The sequence below is a fragment of the Sphaeramia orbicularis genome, chromosome 18 (genome assembly GCF_902148855.1).
Source record: "Sphaeramia orbicularis chromosome 18, fSphaOr1.1, whole genome shotgun sequence".
Lineage (NCBI taxonomy): Eukaryota > Metazoa > Chordata > Actinopteri > Kurtiformes > Apogonidae > Sphaeramia > Sphaeramia orbicularis.
Window position 1 is genome coordinate 42,612,634 of NC_043974.1, and position 19,651 is coordinate 42,632,284.

The 19,651-nt window shown below is 36.4% G+C and overlaps 1 protein-coding gene across 1 annotated transcript in view; it reads left to right on the forward strand.

Moving 5' to 3' along the window:
* The window catches only part of ttc39b (tetratricopeptide repeat domain 39B), a 39,249-nt gene extending 25,175 nt beyond the window's left edge, over nucleotides 1-14,074 (forward strand). Inside the window, exons 8-19 of the mRNA XM_030162375.1 lie at nucleotides 392-497; nucleotides 2,541-2,606; nucleotides 2,702-2,810; nucleotides 2,951-3,018; nucleotides 3,936-3,995; nucleotides 4,730-4,891; nucleotides 5,024-5,115; nucleotides 7,488-7,608; nucleotides 7,689-7,800; nucleotides 9,378-9,495; nucleotides 9,594-9,710; nucleotides 12,461-14,074. Coding sequence (XP_030018235.1) covers nucleotides 392-497; nucleotides 2,541-2,606; nucleotides 2,702-2,810; nucleotides 2,951-3,018; nucleotides 3,936-3,995; nucleotides 4,730-4,891; nucleotides 5,024-5,115; nucleotides 7,488-7,608; nucleotides 7,689-7,800; nucleotides 9,378-9,495; nucleotides 9,594-9,710; nucleotides 12,461-12,557 — 1,228 coding nt within the window. The 3' untranslated portion in view covers nucleotides 12,558-14,074. The remainder of the gene's footprint in view (nucleotides 1-391; nucleotides 498-2,540; nucleotides 2,607-2,701; nucleotides 2,811-2,950; nucleotides 3,019-3,935; nucleotides 3,996-4,729; nucleotides 4,892-5,023; nucleotides 5,116-7,487; nucleotides 7,609-7,688; nucleotides 7,801-9,377; nucleotides 9,496-9,593; nucleotides 9,711-12,460) is intronic.
* The last annotated feature ends 5,577 nt before the right edge of the window (nucleotides 14,075-19,651 follow it).

Here is a 19,651-nt window from a genome sequence, read left to right on the forward strand (position 1 = left end):
TATCTGTCTGTCTGTCTGTCTGTCTGTCTATCTGTCTGTCTGTCATAATAGGAAAACCATTTGTACTTTTAAAGTCATTGATCTCAAAATATAGTAAAGTAGGGCTGTCTTCACAATTACTCCAATGTGTAAGATAAGATGAGATAAGATAAGATAAGGACAAATGGAAATGTAACGTTCTCTGTGTTGTACAGACGACCACTTTAATCAATACAAATGACCAGAGGCTCATATATTATATTAATCCTGTACATATAAGGCTTAAGACTCGTACAGTTCAATGTGCATTTGTTTGTTTTGTTTTTTACATGTATTTTAAGTTGTGACGTCTGTCTGTCTGTCTGTCTGTCCTGATCATGGGTGTGATGTTGCACTTCTTCTTGTCCAATAGGGACTGTCAGAATGTGATGAATGTCACTCAGGACCTCGCAGGCCAATCGGATTCATTCAGACAGTTTGAGGGCGGGGTCAAGCTGGGCATTGGATCCTTTAACTTGGTGAGTGTTCGATGTGTTCACCTTTAACCCTTCGGTATCCCACCCATAGAGACCCTTCATAACAATTAAAAGCACATAATCACACAGTTTTTCATAGTTTTTAACTTTTTTAAACATTTTTTTGTATTTCATCAATTTGTGCCATTAACAAAAATACCAAATACTCAATAATTGTCATATTTTCAACCATTTAAAAGCCATGTTTGTAATGTAAACAAACCATATGTTTTGATGTTTGTTTGTTTTCTAAATACTACATAAATATTGGATTACTTATTTTTCAATTTTTGCAGCCTGGCATATGTCAGTGATTAACAGCAACATCGGTTAATATGCATTGTTACTTTTTGTGTGCATTTTTTTCTCACTCTGTAAAAGGGTGTTAGTGTAGTCATTTTCCATTGTTTAGAATGTGCTGATTTTAGGGGCTGAGTCAGAATTTTAAAAAACCACACAAAAATGAACAACTTTTGAATTCTGACCAAGAATAAATTGTGAAAAATAATATAACCTTTTGTAACATGAAAGGCAAAGTGTGCATAATATGCTCACCTGGATACCGGAAGGTTAAAATAAGTTCTGTCTTTATTTGGTGAAAGTGAAAATGGATCAAACAATAGCTGTATTTGTTGGTGATTATGATGGATGATATTGTAATAGTTTATTCCACAGATGTCAGACTCATTTTGGTTCAGGCAGCAATTACACAAAACGATCTCAAGTAAAATAATTCTATAATAGCTAATAAATAATGACAACTCCAAACTGTTGTCTTTATTTTAGTGCAAAAATGTAAAATTACACTGTAAATTTTGCAACTATCCTTTAATAAAAAAAAGGAGAATAACCTGACAATCATGTACAACTGAAGGAGCTCACTGGGAGCTCACTGGTTGTGCGGACCTTCCTTTATTTTTTCTCACGTTCTACTGTTTTTGGGATCCAGCACACCTCTAATTTTGGATGTGCGTGTTGTTCACCTTTTTTAATCATGTACAACTGGAAATTTACTCAGAAAAAATTGAAGAATTGTAGCAATATTATGCCTCAACATCTGTATTTCAAATCGCAGTGGATCTACAAATGCACAAAACATTTACATTTTACAGTTGTTGTTTTTTTATGTGTTTTATGGTTTTATGGTTTTGGGGGTTTTTTTTGCTTTTTTTTAACTGTTTTGCTTTAGTTTTATATTTGGTTTTATGTGTTTAATAACTCTTTTAGGTGTTTATTTGTGTTCAGCACTTTGACCAACTGTATTGTTGCTTTAGAAATAAAGTTGGATTGGATTTAGTTAGTTTAACACGCTTTATGTTGTTAAAATGTTGGAATAGAATACAGATAGAATAGAATAGAATAGAATAGAATAGAATAGAATAGAATAGAATAGAATAGAGATGTTAACAAAACACCATTTCAACAGAAAATAAGAATAGAGCAAATAAAAAATTGCTAAAAATAATCTAAGACAATAGAACATATATTTTATAGTTTACAAAATAAGATAAGAATAGAGAGAAATATGAATAGGCACAAATTTACATCATTAATAGTATGTGACAATATGTATATCTTTGAAAAATATTAACAATATTAACAGTATGTATTTCCTACAGAAACAGTATGTATATGTATGTATATGTACATAAACAGTATGAGTACCTGTGTACCAAGTCTATATAGAAATAGTGCATTTATTTTTGATAAATATTGAATAAATTTTGCATTGTTATTGCAGGACAGAAGATTCTTGCAGGACTTATTGCACATAATTCACATTTGATGGATTACTGCACATTATAGGAAGTGATTCTGAGGATACATTGACACGTTGTCATTATTTATGTTATTCTTTTACTGCTCTGACCCACTGGAGATCATATTGGGCTGAATATGGAACCTGAATTAAACTGAGTTTGAGTACTTCACAGGTTCATCCACGGACCTGGTTGAAACCTTTGGCGGGCCGGTTTTGATCCACGGGCCGTATGTTTGACACCTGTGGTTTATTCCATGAATGTGACGTGGTTGAATCTTTTTCAGATGTTGTCTCTGCTGCCTCAGAGGATTCTGCGGTTGTTGGAGTTTATCGGATTCTCAGGAAACAGAGTGAGTGGGATGTGTGTTTTCTTCTGTATCTCTGAGTCAAACTAGACGCTGTCGTATTCGTCTGATTTCGGTGCGTGTTTGGTTTTACTGTGCAGGAGTTTGGACTGTCTCAGCTCAGAGAAGGCGCCTCCAGTCACAGCCTGCGGTCCATCCTCTGCGCCCTCACGCTGCTCTTCTACAACACATATGTGTCGCTCATACTCGGTACAAACCACCATGCATGTGTCATAATTACCTTCAGCATTTTGGGAATTATTAACAGACACTGGGCATTAAAATCCTCAGATTCTGTTTATCATGTTAAATCCTGAAAATGGTCCAGTACTGGTTTTGTGTTTCATCAGGAACCGGTGAAGGGAACCTGGTGGAGGCTGAAGCTCTGCTGGAGCCGTACCAACACAAGTACCCCAAAGTAAGTCCACTCCAGCTCAGTGGACCATAATGAAGGCCACTTACAAAACTACTGGTTGGATTCATGTCACATTTTATGTGTATTTTCTTTGTTCACAGTTTTGAGAAATTTTCATTTTTTAATTTTTCATGAATTTCTTAAATATTAAAAATTTGCCTTTACGTATAATGCACTGCAAAAATCAAAATCTTACCAAGTGTATTTTTCTCATTTCTAGTCCAAATATCTCATCACACTTAAACTAAGACATAATCACCTGAAGAGTAACTTTTCAGTGAGATATAAGAACTTATTTTTAGACAATAGATCTTGAAAATCTTATTTCAAGAAATCTTACCAAGATAATTTTCACTTGTTCCATCGGCAGATTTATTTGCTTGAATTAAGCAAAAAATTCTGCCAATGGAACAAGTGAAAATTATCTTGGTAAGATTTCTTGAAATAAGATTTTCAAGAAATTTCAAGATTTTCAGAAATGAGAAAAATACACTCAGTAAGATTTAGATTTTTTTCCAGTGTTGTCCATATTTTGATGGTTTATAACATATAAATGGTTACAGATATCAATATAGTTCCTATTGATCACTGACAGAAGTCATATTTGGACTTTGATTGAATGAGCTGAGTTCTCCTCCAGTGAAAGAACCACCCACTTCTATTGTTAGATTGATCTGCATCCAGACCACAGGAGTCTAACATAGAACAGAACATGACAACCTCACACATTCAACTTGATAGAACATGACACTGAGATACAGGGACATTGGAATTATTATTTAATAATCGTGGTGAAAATAGTGCAAAACGAATTAAAAAATCAGTCAGAAATCAACTGTAGGAAAATGTACTTGAATTGAAAATGAAATTCAAATGAAGTGTATTCACTTGCATAAACATTCCTCTGTTTTGTCTTTCAGGGTTCCATTATTCTGTTCTACTCGGCTCGAATCGCGACACTGCGAGGAAACTTTGAAAAGGTCAGAAGGTCAAAAGGTCACGCATACGTGTTGGATAGTCAGTGGAATAAAACCAATTACAAACCATTTAGACAGAATATTTACAACAGTCCTACATGGTGCAACATTTCAGATATGATGACCCTCAACTTTAATCTGAGTTTTTAGATTAGATTAGATTAGATTAGATTAGATTAGATTCAACTTTATTGTCATTGCACATGTCACAAGTACAAAGCAACAAAATGCAGTTTGCATCTAACCAGAAGTGCTTAGCAGTGATTAAATATTTAATATTACATCTTAAAATAGCATATGATAGTGTGTTATACATATTATACAGTGTGTACAGGACGTGTGGTATGAATGCTATAGTATACATCTACTTGAATGTCTATTATATACAGTAGTGCAAATGGGATGATTACAGCATATATGTACAGAATGTACATTATCCACAGAGAAGGGGGTGGTGGGTTGTTGGGTGGTTGGTGGGTATGTGTGTGTACGGGGGTTGGGGGGTCATGGGAGTCATGGGGCAGAGTTCAGCAGTGAGACAGCTGTAGGATGTTTTATGAACATCTTCATGATCACTGAATTAAATGTAGGAAAACATCTGATTTTCACTGAAAACATGGAAAATACAGGCAATAATATAATAAATTATGATAAATCACTAAATAAAGGTCCCATAAAAGTAGAACTGGGTCTTTATGGGTTAAAAGTTGGAGCCTTATGTTGTGGTGGTTCTCCAGGCCCGGGCCCGGTACGAGGAGTGCATCGGCAGTCAGCAGGAGTGGAAGCAGATCCACCATCTGTGTTACTGGGAGCTGATGTGGACCCACTCGTACCAGCAGGAGTGGACTGAGGCGTACCGCTACGCAGACCTGCTGTGCAAAGAGAGCCGCTGGTCCAAGGTAACAGGCACCGAACCTCTGGGATTAGTCTGGTGTTTAGGATGGTATAGGCTCAGTCACTCTATTCCTGTTTTAGAATGTTGTTTTAGTTCTTCAGACACTTCACTGTTGTGCTTCTGTGTCTGTGTCCAGGCCATCTACGTTTACCAGAAGGCAGCCATCCTCAGTATGATGACTGAGGAGGAAGTGAAGAAGACCGGAGAGGACGTCGTAGAACTGTTCAGGTATGAAAGTCTAAACGAAATGACTGGAAAAGCACCTCAAAGTCAGGTTTAGAGGAGGGGAGGAGGATCTGAATGTCCCAGAGTGGATTAGGGATGGGAAGATTTATTTATTTATTTGTTTGTTTGTTTGTGTGTTTAGTAGGGACAGTACACATTAATGAACTTTTCTGTAAATGTGCCAGTATTAGCAAAAGCTATTTTTCAACTGTTGTCCCTGGGTAAGAAGTAAAGTACCAGCGTTCATAAAATTAGAAACATTTTAAAAATTAAGGCTCCACCCACACATTCCACAGCATTAGTTCACATATGCAGTAGACACAGTTAACCCTTAAGTATTAGTACAAACACCTGGAGAGACACTGGGGCGTGGGCAGGTGGTCATGCAGCACAAAACAGAGAAAAGTTGATTCCAGTGAAGATGAATATGAACAGTTTCCCTGGTTGCAAGCAGCTCTTGTTAGTGAGGTACAGTAGTGCAGATTATCTGGACACAGCAGAAAACATGCAGCGTGCACCAGGAGACCTGCAGTTTTGTAGATGATCTGATGCGTACCGATACACCGACACGTGTGTGCACAATCTGAACGCACTGGTAGAAAAGCTGCGAGTGAATGAAAATTTTGGAATGATATTGAGATGCATGCAATGTTTGTATCAATAAAATTCAATCCATTCAATAGAATATATTTTTACTTGCATTTAAAAATGTTACTATTTATTTGGGTAAAGTTTTTCTTTTCTTTAGACCCACGTTAACATGCACCGCAGATTTGCGGATGTGTACACTTCACACTACAGTATATGAGCTCCGCTGATGCACTGTAGCACGAGTGCCGTGGATGAACACGATATTGATTCAGCGAGGGAGCAACAAGTTAGGATGTCCCCCCTTTTTACAGCTTAACTTAGTCTAATCATCTGGGATTTTTATCTTTATTTGAACTCTACTAAAATGTGGAGAAAATATACCTAAAACTAGAAAAGCACTCGGAGAGCGCAGACCTCCGCCAAGGCAGATCAGTGGCCCCCCGATCATCACCAAAATTTAATCATTTGTTCCTTGTGCCAGTATCAACATTTCCTGAAATTTTCATCCAAATCCGTCCATAACTTTTGGAGTTATCTTGCATACAGACAGACAGACAGAACCAGCGCCAGCAAAAACATAACCTTGGCAGAGGTAAAGATGAAACTTAAGAAATGCTTTTTAAAATGTGTTGGTAAATTCTAATTAATAATTTATTTATGAGGAAAAACATAGGACACCCTTGTCTTCATTGTTTAAAAGATAGAATCCTGAAAAAGCCTGTCAGGTTCAAAAGAAAGACACAAGAACACACAGGAGTCAAGTATCTCATCTCAAACATCTCTTGCTCGCGAGGAGAGTAGTTGACAGAACACTGCTCAGTTACAATGTCCCAACTCACTCTGAGGGTCCTGCCCTTGGTCTCCTCATTTATTTCATTTGGGTGTTCCCTAGTTACATGGGTGTGATTAGTTTCACTTCTGCAAAGCCTGTAAAAGAACTCTAAGAGCACTTTGCCCTCATTCAACATAGCATATAATAACATCATAAGTATGGCATGAATGTGATAACTTATTTACAGTTATTCTAACAAAGCCTTTACTGTATTCCACCAGTTTCAACCCTTTTCCCATTGTAGGCTGATGCATGAAAAAACTGCAGTTTTTTTGTGCGTGTACGTTTTTGCTCTTAAGGTAACCAGAGGGTGCAGAATGTATCATGGGAGTATAAAACACATGTAAGAGTAAAAGACACTGGATTTCAAAAATATAACTGAAAATCTAAGTTCTTGCCAAATTTGATGCCAAAAGCTGCAACAAAGCCAAATTGAAATAAAAAAAAATCATAAAAATGTACAGAAATAACAATGGATCAGTTATTTTCTAGCTATAGTTATGATGGAGAGGTCAGTGGCCTGGATGCATGCAGGCAGAATGTGGGATGGTGTTTACATTATGGTTAAAGAAAGAGTGCAGCGTAATTGTCATTGACTATCCTGATCTGTTTATATCTGTAAATTATATTCATTTTCATCTATACATGTGTATTTGTTTTTATTAGTGGTTTTCGTATTTTAAGATCCAGGTTGGGTTGGTATGGGGGTCACCATTGGATTGGGGGGGATTTATACTTTGTATGTCACAGAACCTTGTATCATAAAATGTGACTTTCTTTCTTTTTTGTGTTGTACTTTTGGAGATGCATGATGAAAATTTTAAAAAAAATGTTCGAAAAAAAAAAAGTGCAAAAGTGCCTGAGGACGACCTAAGGGTTCGCTGTACATCATTGCAGGTCAGACAGTTTTCCACAAAAGTACTGAATAATAAACCTGCGTCTGTGTTTCCAGGCAGGTGGAGGGTCTGAAGCAGCGTCTGGCAGGGAAATCCATCCCAACGGAGAAATTTGCAGTGAGGAAGTCGAGACGATACAAAGCTGCGAACCCCGTCCTCCTGGTCGTCCCTGCGCTGGTAGAGTTTCAGTCTGTACGAACCACAACCATGTGACCTGATCAAACAGGACATATCCGTGACTTTTCATGTCTTTGTAGGAGATGATGTACGTTTGGAACGGGTTCACCATCGTCGGGAAAAGAGCCGACTCTACTGAAGCCCTGCTGGTTACCATAGAAACGGCAGAGGAGCAGCTCCGCAATGACCCCAGTGAGTGAATACACGTAGATGATAGTAAATAATGTACACGTTAACAAAATAAAAGTCACGTTATGTCTGGTTTTTTGTAGCACACCTGCTATTGGTTGGATTCTACAAAGTTTGATCACACTTTTGAGAAATGTTGATTTTTGAATTTTTGGAATCTATAAAATGTAACTTTACTTATGATGGTTCATATTTTGATGGTTTATGAACATGTTAATGGTTACAGATATCAGTATATTATTGATCATTGATAGAAGTCATATATGGACTTTCATTTAAGTCCATGACCTTTGACCTCGAATGTGATCAGTGTCCACATTTCAGTAATCTTCTCCGAAACTACTGGTCGGATTAATTTCAAAATTTTATGTAGCTTTCTTGGGACAATGTTTTCAGAGTTTGCTCACAGTTTTGGCAAATTTTGACTTTCAAATTTTGGAAATATTAAAAATTTGCTTTAACTTATATTGGTCCATATGGCTTGATCTTTGACCTTGAGTGACCTTGAAGGGTCAAACTCAAGGGCACAAATGTCTGCATTTCAACAATCTTCTCCAAAGCTACTGCTCAGATTAATTTCAAATCTTATATGTATCTTCCTTTGGGAAACTGTCTACAAAATCTGTTCACAGTTTTGAGAAATTTTGTTATTTGAATTTTTGATTAATTTCTGGAACATTCAAACTGTGCTTTTACTTATAATGGTTCATATTTCAATGGTTAATAACATGTAAATGGTTACAGATATCAATATAGTTCCTATTGAGCACTGGTAGAAGTCTAATATGGACTTTGATTGAATTAGTTGAGTTCTCCTCCAGTAGAAGTACCACCCACTTCTACTGGGAGATTCATCTCCTGCATCCAGACCACAGGACTGGAACATAGAACAGAACCTGACAACCTCACAAATTCAACTGGGGATTGATTCACGTAGAACATGACGCTGACATACAGGGGCAATGGTCCTATTTTTTGTTTTTGTTTTGAAGTAAATACAGGTAGATTAGTGTTGTCCAGCTGATGTTAAGTCTGGGCTCTGTTGATGAAAAGTTCTCAACCCTATAAATCCATTTGTATTGTATTTGCTACACCAAGTTCTGAGACCTTACCTTAAAAACCTGTTGTTTCTGACGCAATATGTGTTTTGTGCCCCCTGGTGGATTATCATACCCCTGCAGCCAGTGGAAGGGCTTTTTTTTGCCCTTTTTCAATATGGCTGCTGTCGTTAAGTCATCGACGCACATTTTGCAGTCAAGTGTTTGGTAATTCTCAAAAAGTTACGTTAAGAAGAACTTTAATGTTGTTCATTTAAAAAAAAAAAAAAAGTACTTCATGTACTGAAACAATGCATAGCTACTTGATAATTGATTCTTTATTGTACAGTTAAATTGTGTTAAAAATGTGTGTATCATATTTGATACTGCAGGTGTGTAAGGTACTTTATAAAACACCCAATATATCAAACCTGATACAAAAATGTATCATAAACATAATGTTTTGGTAAAAATTTGAATTTTGTGGCTAGTTTTTGATGGGTCAGGTTTTACAGGGTTAACCAGTTTAATCTGACTGTTCAGACCCGTCAGAGTTCCACCCAGACGACAGCTGTCTGGTCCAGATGTTGAAGGGCCTCTGTCTGAAACACCTGGGCAGGTTACTACAGGCCGAGCTCTGCTTCACACAGGTCCTATCCAGGTAGAACACACACACTCAAACATGGACACACATACTGTTCCTGCTTGTCCTGTAAACAGAGGTAAAACCCAGTGTTGTGTCTGTTTCCATGGTGTCAGTGAGAGGAGAATCCGGTACGACCACTACCTGATTCCCTTCACTCTCTATGAGTTGGGTCTGCTCTATAAACAGCAGGGAGATTTCACCAAGGCGGCGACGTACATCGAAAATGCCAAGTAAGTCAACTTTATATGTTAAACCCACTTCAAGATAGTTTTCTAAAATATAATAAAATGAAAAATATGTGGTTTATTGCATATTATTACTGTTGGTTGTTACCTGTTGGTTAACACCTGGTTGGTTGTTACCAGTGGTGTTTTCTGCTTAGTATTTATGAATCAGGGCTGTAACCAAACTGGCTGTTTGTGTTTCATTTCATAGGAATATTAGATTAAACCAAACATTTAAATGGCTTTTGTTAACCTGGAAACCCCTGCAGTTCTTTCTGGGTTTCTGGTGTTGAAGCTCAGTTCAATGTGATTTGATCAAATGGACCAAACTGACGTGTCGTTATGATAGGCGACCTGATGCCGAAGGTGTCATGGAGCTAAATCCAGCTTTTTGAGGTGACATGAGACTAAAACTACACCTGCTTACGATGCTGCTTTAGTCTCAGATAACCAGCCCTCTTTACTAAGAGTTTACCAGCAGGTGTTGAACCAGTTTATGTGGGCATTATCGCTACCAATATGGCCTACAGTCTCAGTCATGAGCTTTGGTAGTCTCATTTCTTCTACTAAGCTGAGCAGAAGTACGACACCTAGTGGTTACATGTTTGGCTTCATTTGAAATTCAGATATTTAACACAACAAATTACTGATTTTATTACTTCAAAAATTTTGCAGGTTCATACACTATACAGGCAAAAGTATGTGAACATGTTGAATTCAGGTGTTTCTTTTCTAACAGGGGTCTGGGACAAAACAATAATGACGCATGTCAGAATATAGTTTTATATTAGGATAAATATCACTGGTTTTGTTTAAATTGTTATCTTTGTTTCCAAAATGCCTTAGAGATGGTTTTTACTTAATTTCTCTTACCATTGATTTATTTAATTTTTTTATCCATGGCTATGATTTTTAACTGTTCTTCCTCTAAATTTCTAAAATATTTTTCCTGCTCTGACTGTAAATAATAATTTTCTACCACAACTAACCATCTACTTTGTTCACATCTCACTGAGGAAGACAAATCCTCCTCTCAACTCCTCATGAACAGGACATCTCACGGCTGTAGAAATGATGTGTCCTAGGGCTGCACGATTTTGGCAGAAAAAAAATCCCGATTTTTTTCCTCTAAAAACTCGATTTTCAATTTTGATTTAGATTTTTGGGTAAAACTACAAAAGACAACAGAAGTCAGCATGTCGTTTTCGTGAGCAGCCAACAATGCAAGGCACTGCTCTGACCTCAAATCTGTGATGGTATCACGTGATGAACCCACAGAAGTTTATTTTTTCTTAATTAAATCTTTATTGACTGAAATAGAGTATACAAACAATGTATGCAACAAGAAAATAACATAAGTTTGCAAGGGGGAATACACTATAATACAATGTCCAAATCAGAGCAAATACTTATGTTTTTTATAGCCTTTTTGTTTCCAGATTTATCTAACAGCTTTAAATAAAGTTCAACATCTTTCAAAAAATAAATAATATTTGGTTTTGTGTAACAGAACTTACATTTGTGAATGAAAAATTTAGCAAGTAAGAGGACTAAATTAATTATTTAAATTTTTTAAAAATATATATATGTGTGTTGTTGTTGTTGTTGTTTTTTTTAATTTTATTTATTTATTTATTTTTTCCTGGGTATCTGGGCCCACAGAAGTGATACCAATGTAAGTCAGTGACAGGCATCAGTCGTGCGTGCGTGCGTGCGTGGACCAGGTTAATATAAGTGATCCACATGCGGTTCTATTTAAACTGAGGGATCCGTGCGTGGAACAGACTGACCCAGGACACACTGGAGGGATTCTATCCCTGGAGCTGGTGGATGTGTGTGGGCAGGGGGCTGTGTGGGCTCCTCTGCTGAGGCTGATGACCCGAGACCCGGACCCGGATCAGAAGAAGACAGTACGGTACGGATCCGGGACAACGGAAGATGAGTGATCCGCATGCAGTTCTATTTCAGTTGCGGGATCCGTGCGTGAAGCCACGGCTTACATTGGTATAAGTACTGCGGGCTCATGAACACATTTAAAGTCCGGTCATTACACGGAGTTCTGTGACAGACCGCTGTCACTGATAGGAGGAGGAGCCTACGGGAGCCCGCAAGCGCACGGCCCGCAGGCACGAGAGAGATGAAATCGATTTTACGATTTCCCTTTTTTAAAAATCGTCCTAATTAAAAAATCCGATTTCGATTTAAAATCGATTAATCGTGCAGCCCTAATGTGTCCCAATAATTATGTCCATATAGTTAATAAACATCTTTTGTATCCCAAACCCTGTTTGAAAAGAAACACCTGAATTCAATGTGTCCCAATATTTTTGTCCATATAGGTTCTAAACATCAATATATATCATATCAATTTAGTTTTTACACTTTTTTAAACTGTTCTATAACTTTTAGATATTTGTACCACCAGAACATGCCCATGTTTTGTCTTTTTTTTATTTGTACAGCGTTTCAGCATTACCTCAACTCCACTCCTTCAACAGCGCTGACGCACCAGTTGTTTCACTGTCGAACCAGACGTTTCAATTGAGAAATACTTTGGTATTTCCTAAAGGCTGGATGACGTACTCAAGCCTACAAACAGATCTGGTCTCATGAAAAAGAATTAACTCTTGCAGGGGATAGTAACAGATTTGGGAGAAAATGAGCATAAGGAATGATAGTTTTATGTTTGTTTTTTTTTTTTTTTAATTAAATGCATTTATCCATTGATCTGACGGTTTCGTTGTGTTCTCCATCAGGACCAACTACAAGGACTATTCCATGGAGTCCAGGCTGCACTTCAGGATCCATGCAGCTCTCAGCAGCCTCAAAGGATCCCCCGTTAGCACCCCATAATACTCCAAACAACCACACCTGCAGCTGGAAACAACAGGACATGTCTGAAAAACCAGAATTCTGCTGGATTATTAATGAAGAAGCTTAGGTTTGTTGTTGTTTTTAATTCACCTGGACTCTTATTCCTTATTGCTATTATACGACATCATATGTGTTTCTTGTATTTATTTGTGTTGCTGAGATTATTTGAAGCTTCTTTCCAAACAGGCCTGGGCTTCCACTTCACATTCATCTGAAATCCAGATTTTACAGCTGGATGCAGAGTTTCAGTCGATGCCAAATATTAGCCTCATAGATAATAGCTATTAACTTTATGTGCAAACCAAAATTAACAGGAATTATGGCAAAGGAAAGACAGAATATTTCTTCAAAGTATGCAAAAAGAGACAGAAAGATGTGAATATGTAGGAACATTCTTTTGGATTTTATGTAGAAACAGTGTAATTGAACACAAGGCTGAACATGTTTCATGGTCAGACTGGAGGTTTGTTCAGTCAGAGACAACGAGAGTTAATGAAATCAACTGGAACTGTTCAGTAGATCCTGAAATCACCCAAAACAAGTCAACATTTGGGATTTTCTGGTTTCCTTCCCCTTGAAGTCAATGGGGTCGAAGGGTTTTGGGTTCGCTCAACGTTAGGACTTTTTTGTTTTTTTCTGCACATCATAAAATATGCAATTAAATACCTCACTTATTGATTTTGAGGCTTTTTTGTATCTTTTAAAGGCATTTGTTAACAGGTTGTCGAGGGCATTAAACATCAACTTCTACTCACTCGTCTGTTTTTATAGTTTTGCTATATTGAGCTCTTATAAGCATTGGTGCCATCTTAGCAGTTTTGTTGCTAGGTTTAGCCTCATGAACGGTTTTTGCGCAGATTTCAACCATAGACTGTAAATGGACAGAGCTCAGTGTAGTATTTTAAATTCGTTTAGAAACCAGAAGTTTTGTTTTGTTTTGTTTTTAAGTAGAAATGAAGAAACTACTGACTGTTAATTTTTTGCAAAAACACAATTTCAACCCTGTAAATATCTGCACATCATAAACATGCTAATTATTATGTGACATTATCTAGTGACTCTTGGAGCGTGCTTTAGCTTCTATAAAAATAGTTGGCAAGACTGTACTCACTATTCGCAGCTGGATCAGAGTTTGGTTTTTGTTTTGTTTTACTGACATACTTTTCAGTTCCTGGTTTACTCTGTATGTGTTTCAAAAATACAGCTACCTCCTTCCACCAAAACTGAGTGTAAATTTCTGGTACTGAAAGTAAATATTATCATTGTATTTACTATATATAAAAGGTGAAGATAGAAAAGAAAACACATCTTTCTTTTTTTAGTATAGAATTCCTATCGTATGGTGCTAATGACATGGAGGATTAGCCACTTTTTTGTTATTAACCACTTGGCATGAAATAGGAAATGCTTTTTGGGGCTCTGGGAACAAATGTTTTCTCACAAGAAGGTTTTCATAATAACTTGAATATAAATTCTCCTCTGTCTCGCTGACTAATTAAGGCGAAGACACACCAACCCGATTTTCGGCAGTCGGACGCTGTTGGGCAGTCTGGTGAGGTCGGTGACATGAGTCTGTTTGGTGTGTTCCATGCGATTGGCCATCGTTAATGCCATTCTTTTCAACCAATTCAACATGTGTAATCGGCCACTACCCAGTCATTCAGTCTGACTAGTCTGACTGGTGGAGGGATAGCTCTCCACTAGCGAATCAGTGAACGAGAAGACTGGAATCTTTTTTCTTCCACAAGAAGAAGCTCGACAGCTGATAACACTAGTATCTTCTTAATACTAGCCATCCATTCAACGAGTACAGCAGCTATCCGTCTTGACAACTCAGCTCTCTCTGCTGACAATGACTGACAGCAGCGAGCTCTGTGTTTTGGTCAAGAGCAAGGGTGTCAAACTCATTTTCTTCCAGGGGACACATTCAGCCCAATTTAATCTGAAGTGGGCCGGACCAGTCAAATAATAGCATGATAGCCAATAAATAATGACAACTCCAAATGGTTTTAGTACAAAAAATGACATTAAATTATGCCAATATTTGCGTTTACAAACTATCCAAACAAAAAGGATGTGAATAACCTGAGAAAAATTTAATTTGTAAAGAAACATAAGTACAATTTTACCAATATTCTACCTTGATTTATCATTTATATTCATATACATGTGCATTACAGATCAGATCTGAAAAGGCACAAAACATTTAGTAACAGGCAGAAAATTGTTAAAATTACACTTAATTTACTTCAGAAATTTCAGGTTGTTCATATTTGTTCAGGTTATTCACATTTTATTGTTACAGGATAGTTTGTTAATGTAAACATTTTCATAATTTAATGTTTTTTTGCACTAAATCAAAGAGAAAAAACTGGTGTTGTCATTATGATATTATTTTTGAGTTTGATGCCCTAACTTGCAGTTTGCAAATTCATCCTGCGGGCCGGATATGAACCTTTAGCGGGCCGGTTTTGGCCCCCAGGCCACATGTTTGACACCTGTGGTCTCGAGAGATGTTCCTTCATTTCTAGTTTTTAAATTTTTTTTTAGTCCACAATACAGATTAGCGCCACCTGCTGTTATGGAGACATTACATGTCGTGCAAATGCAGAACATATTCTCAAGTCGGTCGTGGATTTGGTGTGTTCTTTGCACTTTTTTAACTATGTCAGGGAGACGGGAGGTGACTGATCAGTCTGACTACCTTTTCTGGCGACAGTCAGCAGTTGATTTGGTGCATCTTCGCCTTAAGGCTCACTAGCCAACGTTAGCCATAGCTCACTACTTAATGCTACTATTAAAGTTGTTTTCTATGGGATTCTGTGCAAGTATCATAACCTCTTCTTTATTATGGAGCTTTTTTAATGAAATGAACCCAAATCCAGCAAAAAAAAAAAAATCCCACTGGCTTTTTGTTGAAGGAAACCAGAGCAAAACCTCCACGTTCGCCCATGACATTTGGCTCCTCCTACAGCAGTTTGACTGCTGTCCTTTTTCCGGTTATGTATACAAGTAGCCTGGTATTTATAGAAGTGGATCCACCTGTATTCAATAATAACACTGTACATGATTGTTTTCAGAAAGGTTTTCTTGCATAAATATGCCGTAGAGCGCCATCATAGGGTCAGGCTTAGGATAAACACATGATAAAGATGCATTTTTTGTTGAATACTGGGATATTCCAAGTTTTCCAAAATCTCCACTTTGGCTCGAGTTTTACAGAAATAGTCATTTTCATTGAACTAAACCAGAGTTTTCATGTGAATGAAAGGAAAAACACATGAGAAAATATCAGTTTTCCAGATACCTAGTTATGTGTATACATGGCATCAGTAAAGCACAAAGTGAAGGGGCAAAAGCCAAGGCAGTATTTGGCACATTCCTGACACAAATACTCCATTTTCACGTCCATCATCTCCAGTCATGTTTCATTTCTCAGTTTGAACCCGCCTCAATTTGTGTAAAAGCTGACCATTCTTATAAACAAATCTTAGCCTTAAACTGAAGCAGTGCACATTTCCTTTCAAAGTTTGAACCCATTACAAGATATTCGTTTACTAATATATTTTATGTATATATATATATATATATATATTTTATGAATCATGATTACTGACTGTTGAAGTATGGACAGAACACAGATGAAGAAACTCTGGTGAGTGCAATCATCTACAGCAGGGAGATGGCGAGTATAACACACTGTATATACGCTTTAGATTTTCTTTTACTTTGCCTTTTAGATTTTTCTTAATAATCAGTCGTACATGCACACAGATGTGCAATCGCAGCCTTAACTTAGAAACGGTGTACACATTCTGCACAGTTTTTCAAAAGAAACCCACACGGCTGTAAACGCACATATTTAGCAGCAATATGAAAGAATTTGTGCTGTCAAGTTGTGGTTTTGTCAGTGTGTTCATGTAGAGCAGACTGTTTGAAGAAAAACAGAGCTGTTTTGAAACTTATCTTCCAACTTTGAGGACATTTTGTATGTTTTTCAATTAAAGCTGCAATAACCAACAATACGTAGATTGAACTAACATTTGAACAGTTGAAAGGGGTTGTTGTACTGAAGAACACAATAAGAAAATAGTCTTTTAAAGCCTGATCACACAAGAAGGTTTTATTTAAGTAAAGCTAGTAGTAGTTCCACAAAATAAGTTAATGAAAGTTGAATTCAGCTTAAAATTCCGAAGGATCTACAGATGTAAATGCCTGAATTTTCATGATTACATTCAAGTCAACTGATGTTTATGCTAAATTTAACCATTTCCAATTTTCCTAGGAGCTATTAGCTTATTTTTGATAAAAGGCTAGTAGTAGTCACACAAAAAAGTTCATGAAAATTAAATTCAACTTTAAATTCTAAATGATCTAAGGATTAAAATGCTCTAATTTTCATAATTCTATTCAAGATGTTTCTGCTAAATTTAACCATTTGCAATTTTCCTATAACCCTCGATCTTATTTTTGCTAAAGAATAAGTAAAGCTAGTTGTAGTCCCACAAAGTAAGTTCTTGAAAATTAAATTCAGCTTAAAATTCTGAAGGATCTACAGATGTAAATGCCCTAATTTTCATGATTCCATTCAAGTCAACTGATGTTTCTGCTAAATTTAACCATTTCTAATTTTCCTATTATTTAGCTGATTATTGCTAATAGATTTCTGGCCTTCGAACTTAATCCTTGATTTTTTTTGTCTAGTTTTTGGAACGCATTAAACTACCAACTAATGAGACATGTTTCTTGCGAAGTGGTGAGGCTCAAAATAGAATTTAAATCCAAAAGTACTGGTCTTAGATTCACCATGTTGACATAAACACCATCTAATAAAAAGCGAAGTCAGTTCTACCACAGTGTCCACTGTTCTGCTGCCACCTTGTGGTCAAAAATAGTTTGATGCAGCTTTAATAAAGAATCCAGAACGTCCATAACACTGAAACTCCTAAATCACTTTGTCTGAAAATCAAGGAAAAAAATGTAGTATGCTAACATCCCGGCTCTTAAGGTTTTAGTTGAATACACATTAACTAACACTAGATGTTTATTATGTTTATTCTATTAACTGAATTCCATACTTTATAACAAACAAGAATAAATAATATTCGCTTATGTACTGATAGAGTTTTAAAAAAGCACAATTTACAATCTGCCATTGCTGAAAATCAAATATTTTTAAGATTTATAAAAGACTGTTTTTTCTGCGATTGCTCAGATTAGTTTTTATGTGTAAACACTAAATTTACAAAAATGAAGATGCAATGACAAGAGGTGGGTGGATGGAAATGTTTTAATGTCCAAAAATCATGTAAAATGAGTCCGGACAGGTGACGTCAGAAATGTTAGAGCTACAGATGAACCATAACCACTGATGTTCAGAATCCACCTTATGAATTTAAAAAAAAAAAAAAAACAGCAGCAGAGTCGGTTTATGGCCTCGTAACTTCCTTTTGGGAGAAGGACCCACTTTCCCATTGACTCTTATTCAGAAGTCACTGCAACTCGTTTTACTGAATAAAAGCAGCGTTGATAATAATTATCCTTCTCCCTTCAATGAATGTATCAACCTAAAGACCAAATTCTATATGTGTATTGCTATATGTGTCTTTTTATTTTTATTTTTTCTTGTGTGTTGTTAGTGCCTACAATTGTTTGGGTGTAATTTTATGTAATCGAAAACTACAGAACAACTTTATTTGTGTAATAAATAATAAAGAGTTTGTCTTAGTCGCTGAAGTCAAATGTATTGAAGAACAGAGTCGTATACCATTAAGAGTTGTGACAATGAAACTAATGAAGCCCCATGAGTGTCGTGCTAATTCAAGGATGAACTTAGCAACATTTGGCTAATGCTGAGTAATTTACATAGCGAGGAGTTTTAGGTTAATATTCCTAAAAGATGTGTAACATAAGGATGAAGTTAGAAGTGTTTGGCTAGTGTTGCTAATTCTAATCTAAGGAAAAAATTGGGAAGTTTAGCTGAAATTACTAAAATTCAAGGATGGTGCTAATTCAAGCTAATGGTACTAAATATATTAAATGCAAATTGGAATTTTCATAATGGTGAAAACAACAGAATTTTCAACTGTTTATGTTTCTAAGTGGAACTGAAACTTACAAAATATATTCTAGCAACAAATCCAAATATGCTACATGTTTAGCATGTTTCTTCCCTTGACAACTACCTGTATAGTTTATGCTAATAGATGCTAGATGCTAACTACACTATTAAATTAGCGTCCCAGAGCTAAACAACAACATAATCTTATCCCTTATGTTAGAAAACAGCTTTTACAACTGCTGAAATGTTGGTTACTTTGTTATTTAATTTACTTTGACAATGGTAGGCTACGCTACAGTGGGAGACAATGCTAATGTGTTAGCTTCATTTCATTGTTGTCAACATAAACATTCAATGTGAAAACCCAGCAGGATGTTTGGCAACGATTAAACTTGTTGCGTTGACCTTTCACACTACTTGAATAAGACAAATATTCTGTTCATCACATCATAAGGGTATTTTAATCTGTTTCTTAAGTTAACGTTTGTGTACGAATACACATATTTAGTCCAGACATGATATATGCTGCCTTACTTTGTACCAGGTTTATAAAAGTATGAACATAGTGAGATATAAATATAAATACTAAGAAGGCTTTTCAACCACAGTACAAAAGGAAACGCTATCATTTTTCTGGCTAAATTAACCGATGTAATCTCATTATTATGCAACAGAGCCAAGTACAGAGGATATAGATGTGAAAGATAAAACGTTAGTCTTTGATTGTCACAGCTCTTGTGGTTGATGTGTTTCATTCATTCTGTCAGTGCCTCTTTCTGTGTCTGTGCTCAGACTGTCCTTCCAGAGGGTTTTCTATAGGATTTGCTTTGCATGTTATTCAATGTGTTTATTCTTTCTTTTCTTCTTTTTTTAAAAATGAGACTTTACTGTATGTATTTACAGCAGGAAGCGATACAATCCTATATAACGGCTATATGGTTAGAAATGGTGCAATAAAAGGAGAATAATTGTGCATTTTGGACTGACGAGTCATTTTTGGCTTTTTCACCAA